Raw genomic sequence first — 8,070 nt, 5'->3', positions numbered from 1 at the left:
TCTAATCTTGATCCATGGGTTCAAGATTCTGAGGTCACTGACACTACAGAACTCTTGCTTATACCCCTACAGGGTGAAGCCACACCTCTCTGATTGCCAACTAGAACGGGGGCAATTCATGATGTCAGCAGGTGTTTGTCAGAGGACCTGAGGGAGCATGCCCTGAATCTGACTGGCAGGAAGCCAGCTACAGAAAGTTTTAAAGAACAAAGCCCTTCCTAATAAAAGTACTAACCATACATTGCTCACAGTGTAGTGACCTGGGATGGCATGTGAGCATCAGAGCAAGCAGGCTCTTTGTTTTAGAAAGGTACCAGATCTTTTGCACAAAACAATGTAATGATTGTGATCTCATGTATTCTAACACAATGATCTTTAGCTGACCACTATTTGACATAGGAAATGCAATACAATGCAACATTTTGGCAAGCACTTCAATGGAACTTGTCACACAACAGTAAGCAGCAGGCTCAGTAGCAAGTGTTCACAGGATCAGGGTCCATCTCAAATGATTTTACAGAGTTAAACACTACGGTTGCAGAGAGAGAAAGAGACAGAGAGGGAGTTTTGCCTAACTCAGAACGGGCTCCCTCACTGCAGGCTATGACATTATGTTTCTGAGGTGGAAATGCTTCATCATATAGATTTTCATCATAGGGCCAGATTTACTCATTTGCTTTGGCTGCTTTCCACCGATCCAGTTAAATCAGGCTCATGGCTGCTTTGCATTCACAGAACTGTTGAAAGAAGCCGGAATGTACCAGTGAATCGAGCCCCTTAGCTTTATATTTTAAAAAGTCTCATATTTGTTGGTGCAATGCAGTTTCCGGGTGAGTTTTCAAATATTTAAGAATTGAGGGTACGAGCATTTCCGCAGAATTTGCTCACACAGTGCAGGAAATCAACTTGGAAATGAAGTCATCATTACATAGCAGAACATATATTTTCACAATCCGGTTTTGCAGTTCCATTTATAATTATACTTGTGTGAATGTAAAGGTTACAGAAACATTATCGAGTTTGCCTTTGGAAACACTGGGTAGTCAACAAACTTCTTTGTACAGTCAGTTACTGTTCTGTAAACACAGTGACAATACACAGCAATTAGAGCTGAGGCCAAGGAACTAGTCCATTTAATGTGTTTAACTTAATAAACAAAGGATTTATTTTGGTTATACCCATCTGAAACATCTAACCCTTTACAAATAATAATCATAATGAATAAACATATCTGCTCTTTGTAGTTTAATACCCTAACCCTAACAAGGCTGATAGATTGTCATTGTCTGAACAAAGTCTGTTTGCCATACTGTAAACAAAGGAAGTAGTTGTTGGTAGTAGACTTACTCCCTGTGAAACCTACATGATAATACAGGCAGTTTCTAAGACCCACAGGTCAGGGCATTAATGATACTATCTATACTTACAGCAAGAGAAGTAGATGTTTTATATGCAAACAATGGTCTCCAGTGGCATAATTCCTAGTAGAATTGTCAGAAGTGACCACCTTCTTTTCATAGAATAAGTCAAATGAGTTTGCAAGTTGTCTCTTACAGATGTTGTTAATACAGCAACCAATGTTTTGGCTAATTTAACCCAGTGAATTAATAACTTTGATAAAATTATACTAATTAACAAAACTTTACGGCCTTATACATTTCTCCCGCTTTTGTGTGTGTTTGCATGTGTGTATCCGACATGCATGGGAGAGTTGGAAAATTAGGCAAACCTTAGGTTGTTTGCTTATTTGTATTGGCTTTTCCCCATGTCTCTAGGAATCCTGTCAAGTTTATCGGGACTTTGATTAAATGGAGGAGGGTCTGTACTCTCTGCGTAGCCTTGCTCCCACCCCAGAAGCCAATCAACACCTTTCATATGTGTTTGATACAGACTAATTTAGAACAGATGCTTTTGTTACAAAGCATAGCTGTAGCCTGTGATCAGTGACACAGCTGCCCTGAGGAGTTTAGAGAATATAAGAACGGCCATACTGGGTCAGACTGAAGGTCCATCTAGCCCACTATCCTGTCTTCCGACAGTGGCTTAAGGTGCTTCAGAGGGAATGAACAGAACAGGTCATCATCAAGTGACCCATCCCCTGTCGCCCATTCCCGGCTTCTCACTTTTTCTGAACGTACTTTTCTTTGGATTTTGGGACAGTCTGAAAAACTGCTTTCTGCTGGCCTCTTGTTTTAGAGTTTTAAACTCATTAGTTAGCCACCACAACTGCTAGCGGAGGAACTGATGTGTATTTTCACTGTGGGAGTGGGTGAGTTGTGCTCTACAAAATGATTTTAAACTGCTAGGAATTTGTGCTTAGTTGTTTTCTTTTTTAAGGGGGGAAGGGAGGATTGCATGTATGTTTTTATAGATTTAAAAATAAATTAGATATTCTCACGTGAATACTGGGCTTTTGCAAAATTTTCTTTCCATGCACCTGATCTGAAACTAATGGAAAGACTCCCAGTGGCTTCAATAAGCTTTGAATCAGGCCCCATGTAGGGGAGGGTGAATTTGTATACAGCAAATTCCCAACCCCGTGACATGTCCTTTAGTTGGACAAATCCTGGCTTTACGTGTTTTCTCAAAAGCTTCCAAGAATACTGTCCCCCTTTTTTTCTGCATGTATAGCTTGTGACCATTTTAAACTAAGATCACTTTTCATTTTCCAGCAGGGCTACAGTTTTTTCCTGTTGGCCTGTAAATTTGTCCTGTTGCAGGCAGCAGGTTTTTCTTCTTGTGATTTTAATCTAAAATCAAGTGCAACAAAGCTTAAGTGCTTGCTTCCCCACCCAACGTCTGACGCCACAAACCTTGGCTGCCCTCTGAACAGGGGGGATTCTGAATTATATTTGCCTTTTAGAAAATAGTCTTTATACGTGATTTTCTGCTCTTATTACCCTAAAGGTGTATCAGACACAGTCTACAAAAGGAGGGTAGGCTTGTGACATTACAAGCATTTTTTGTTTTCACTTGTGGCTTTGAAATCAGGCATAGTGTCTGGCTCCTGCAGCCTTGTTCAACCCAGCTACCATGTTTGCAGGGGGACTAAAAATTACAGTTGTGAAGTGTGTGTAAAAGAAGAGTTTTCTTCACAACACACCGTATTATCAGGGGTTATTTTAAATACACAGAGTTAAGTTCTTTGGGGTATAAATGGATGCAGTTCCTTTAACTTCACTGGAGCTTTACATATTTACCCCAGGTGAGAAGCTGGGCCCTAGAGTGTTTGAAATCTTCTCTTTAATCATTCTAGAGGAAGAAAACATATAAGCCTTTTGTGGTGTTTTCATTAATTTTTGATTCTAGCAGATCTCTTTTCCCCACAAATGTTAATTTTATCCCTTAAACATATTTTAAACAATTATGCACCAAATTCTCCTTCTCCCCTCCCCCCATTTTAGTTTTTCTCTTGATTGTTGGATGCAACACTTTGTTTCTAGGAGTATCACTGTTTATTGGCTAGTGGATTAACAGTTCCATTCCACACATCAACATCCCACTGGCTATTCTTCTACTTAAGAAAGGTGGATACAAGTACCAAAAATGGGATATGGGCAAGGTTCAGAGGAGGAGAGGCCAAAAGGAAAGCCCAGTAGCAGGAAGGTGAAGAGTCAGGATGGGAGTGAATGGTTCTGAAAGGCGGGAATGAAAGGAAGGGACTAGACAGGAAGTGGCAGGATTTATACAGGAAGTGACTTCAACATAATTATCTATTAATCAATCTCCTATTTATCCCTCACTCTTGATTTGACGGGGGTGGGGGGTGGTATCCTTATATTTCTTGCATCTTGCTGTAATTTAAGAGAGAAATTGCATCACAGCTCCTTCTGCTTTTGTGTAACTGCCACTCCATGGATTTCATACAGTGCATTAGGCAGATAAACAGCCATAGTGGAAAGGAGAAGTGTGAAGCAAAAACCTTTTAATACTAAGACATGTGAACACATAAGCAAGTGGTAAGAGGGCAACCTATATACACAGAACAATAGAGAAGGAAGCCATAGCCATCAACATGACACTCAGAAGCCTGAACAGACCAGCATAAGACCGAAATAAAGGGCAGAAACGGGTAGATGCCCTGTGCACAAGATGGTGTGGGAGGATTCAGAAAAAGAGAGAGAATAGACAAGTGCAGGACCAGCCAATGGTGCTGCGCAGCTTGGGAGAGGTGTGCTGCCATTCTTGAAGGGGTGAGGCCTAAGAGAATGAACCAGCAGTGGAGGACTCCAGGGACAGGCTGGGAGGACTCCCTGTGTTTTTCCAATGGTTTCCAGGCCATGTAATATGTCCTGGATGCTACCTTTCCTGCTCTATCCAGCCATTGGTTTACTAATCCCAATAAGATGATGAGGCAGACTGAGGACCCTTCAAAACCCATTCAGGGTTTAACCATGTTAAAACCTGATGCAATAAACTACCTGTGAGGTGTAACTTAGTCTGAAGCATTGTTTCTGCTAGCATGACTGTTAAAGAGAAATCCCTGCTTGTATTGTATAGGCTAACTGTGCTACAACCATGCTAGCTATAATCAAGTTGGGGAAACCCTTGCTGCGTAGCGTCTGAGCCACGCTCAGCAAGTATTGCAATATTTCACGCCTTTTGAAAGACTAACATTTTAGTCACTGATAGTTAAATGTGCTTTTGTTTCAGCTATCTTCACTATCTGTAGTGTCACTAGATTTGTAGGACTGTATTCTGTTCTCAGTTACACTGGTGTAAATCCAATGTGCTTAGCGGAGTTACACTGGAATAACACGGATGTAACTGAGATCAGAATATGGCCCATACAATGTTGTCTTATCATTTTAAAAGGCATTACTATGGTGATACTTTTTGCCTTTTTAGGGTTTCTGATTAAAGGAGCAAATCATCATGTCCAATCCTGTTGTTCTGCGGAGTATTAGGAGATTTGAAGAGGATAATTACATTTATGACTCAGATGGATCATGTAAGACATTTACTCTTTAATCAGCTTCTACTTTAATTTTAATAGCCTGTTGAAAACACATGCCATACTAGATATTGCAGTTCACATAATTATGGGCATGTTTTATTCAAAACAACTTTTGTTTACAAGCCTAAAGCAACAATCCATGTAAGTGAATGATCTCTTCTTATCAGCCTAGCTATCCACAGTATCTGTCTATATGTCCCCATCATCTGTCTACCAAATGTAACTAATCTATCTAGATTTTTATACCATGCTCATCACCATGGTATCTGAATAATTCCATTGACTTCAATGGCCTTTCAGCAGGGATGACTCTGGCATTCCTCTTTAAATTTTAGAACTCACAATAAAAGCTGAAAACACCTGTGCCCTGCAGGTTTCTAGGGTTGATTTATTATATTTAGAATTTCTTTTAAATGTGTGAACAGGTCTTGCTTTCCTCACCCGTCTCCAAAGCCTCCTTTCTCTCCTCCTTCCACTCTTGCTTTGTTTCTCCTCTTCAAGCTTCTTTTTTTTTAAAGGTACTTGTTAAACACCAAGCATCTCTGTTCAAATTAAACAGGAGGTGGTGGCAGGAGGCTTGGGGTGTTAGGTGAAGATGAGGAGGAGAAAAATGAAGAGAAGCTGCTGAATGTATTGACCCTGTCTTATATGTTTCGGAAAAGCAGGTGGAAAATTAAAGGGACACAATATATTTATATTTAATTGAAATTGCACATGGAAGCAAGTTAACACGGTAAAATAGTAACTACAGGTGCAACAAACAAAAGCGAAAGCACATCATAAGGAAATATATGTCCATACATGACCTCTGGATTTAAGCACAAAGCCCACACTCCATTACATCTGCCATGCCCATATGCAAGGCCCAAGATGCAGTGGAAATACTGTGCTTTCATTGGGAAGTGTGGGATGAGCAGGCCACAGAGTCCCCAAGTGCAGGAAATTCTTTGCACCCTTTGAATTGTGGTACACAGCTTTGCAGTGACCATGCAGAGCAAATAGGCATGAAAGTGTCCATGCTAAGTGCTGTGTTGCTGAATGGTAGAGAAAGTAAGAGGATGGGGATTTTCTATTCAAGCTGCAGCAAGAATTGGTTGAAAACTAAAACATGATTCCAGTCCATGTTAGGACCTAAAAATGGGCAGTGGGTTGCCAGTGCACTGGAAAACTCTAGAAAATTGCACTGACTCTTCAGGAATGTGCCCAATGACTATTCAAGACAACTCTGAGCTCCCGGTGGTGTTGCTGCTGAGGGCTAGCACTTCCTGCTGTGTCACGCAAAGTGACTTGTGATAAACATTTGAAGCACTGATCCTTCATGGTAAGGCCTCCCCAGCGGGACCACTGTTGAGACAAGATATATTTTAGGGCCATCATCCTTGACGGCGTCTCTTGATGTGAAGGGTCAGATCATGGCTGTTAGGCCACGGCCTGAGTTGCTATGGAGGCTGAGGTGTTGTACTGAGGCCGGAGTCCCCAGATGGAATTCTGCCTCGCTAAGTCACAGTTCCTCCAGGGGCTTCCCAGGAGTGAACACCTGTGTGTCAGCTCAACCTTCCTGTCAGGGGATGGAGTAGGTACTCATTTCTGTGTACTGTCTGGGCTGTTGCCAAAGCCACAGCCCCTCCCCTCTACAGCCCCTTTCAAGTTACTGGCACCCTGTGCGAGACCGTGCCACTCATCAGGACCGTGACTTACAGAACCAGCTGGATAGTAGCAAACACTATTTACCATCAAAGTATTTGCCACTTGATGGGAATGTGCCCCAAATAAAGTATTGAGTGAATAATATTCAGGCATGTATTTGTGGTTAATTATTCGAGGGGAGAGTGACAACATTAGCAATTAATTTATTATGCGCAATCAGGGCTGCTGGAACAATTTGTATAGTGGGGGTGCTGAGAGCCATTGAACCAAACTGTAAACCCTGTATATGATGGAAACCACTTCAAGCCAGAGGGTTGCTACCACACCCCTAGCTCCAGCACCTACATGCACAATGAATTATTTCACCAACATTAGTACCTGGTGCCTGAGGTGGCGTATGGGTGAGAGGAGTCTCCCTGAATCCGGGGCGGGCTGGGTACCTTGGGCCCTAAGGTTTATTTCGAGAGCATGTCTGTTGGAGACTCTGCACTTTATCAATAACGATTAACTATGGTTTGTATTTATTTCTCCCAACAGATAACAACCATAAGAAACCAGAGTAAGTCCTATAGTTGCTCATTGGTCACACAATCATTATTTGTTTCTAGAGCTATCAAGTGAAATAAATGTTATTAACACATGTCATTAATGCATGTATGGTATTTATGGTATTTGAGATGCGGACATGCACTTTGTTTTCTGAAACTGCACTATTCGATTCAGCTGAGGCAGGCTAAAGCAGTCTTTACAGAAGAGGTGAAGTGAAGCATTGAAGATGCAGAGTAGTGGCTGCAAAACATCAGGGTCTCCTTCAGCAAACCCCTTTAATATTCATTTTGTGTCTGTTCACACCACACACACAACATGCACCCCAACCACCCAGCGTGGTTTGGAGAATAACATTGTGGGGGAAGTTTCAACATAAACTTCATAACTTTTAGAAATATGAGACTAGAAGTGAAAAAGATTCAGTCCAAATCATTCAGCAGGAGAGGAATTGAGATTGAAATATAAATTCCCAACTATTCACAGGTTGAAAGGTCATAGAGACCCCAATCATTCTCTGTGACTGACAAGTGCTTGTGGGGAACATAACACTTCTATTTTCCTGATTCTGGAGTTGCTCTACACCAGATTAGACACCCTGAGAACTTCTGTAATTTGCAGCCATTCTTCATGGCCACAAAGGGCTGTTTCAGGAGCAGGGAGTCACTAGCATTGTTTTATTTTTTATTTTGTTTTTCTCGTAACAGAGCAACTCACAGGACACCAGACCCAAATTTAAGCTGCCCCTGCCCTAATTACTAGAGGTTTCTTGAAACGCACATAGGTCCTATATGGCACACACATGTCACATATGTATCTTATTTAGCACACATGAAATTCAGTGGTAGCGTCAGAGGCTCAGGCCTCTGAAGAATGTGCAGTATAAATATGGCTGTAATTTATTTGTTATGTATTATAAA

At 41.4% G+C, this 8,070-nt stretch overlaps 1 protein-coding gene across 1 annotated transcript in view; it reads left to right on the top strand.

Moving 5' to 3' along the window:
- Positions 1-4,875: 4,875 nt before the first annotated feature.
- The window catches only part of ABCB11 (ATP binding cassette subfamily B member 11), a 69,397-nt gene continuing 66,202 nt past the window's right edge, over positions 4,876-8,070 (top strand). Inside the window, exons 1-2 of the mRNA XM_073304739.2 lie at positions 4,876-4,951; positions 7,142-7,163. Of these exons, the coding sequence (XP_073160840.1) occupies positions 4,876-4,951; positions 7,142-7,163 (98 nt within the window). The remainder of the gene's footprint in view (positions 4,952-7,141; positions 7,164-8,070) is intronic.

This window comes from Lepidochelys kempii, chromosome 11, assembly GCF_965140285.1.
Source record: "Lepidochelys kempii isolate rLepKem1 chromosome 11, rLepKem1.hap1, whole genome shotgun sequence".
Classification (NCBI taxonomy): domain Eukaryota; kingdom Metazoa; phylum Chordata; order Testudines; family Cheloniidae; genus Lepidochelys; species Lepidochelys kempii.
The sequence above is the reverse complement of the archived record's forward strand: the minus strand, read 5'-3'. Positions and strand labels throughout refer to the sequence as shown.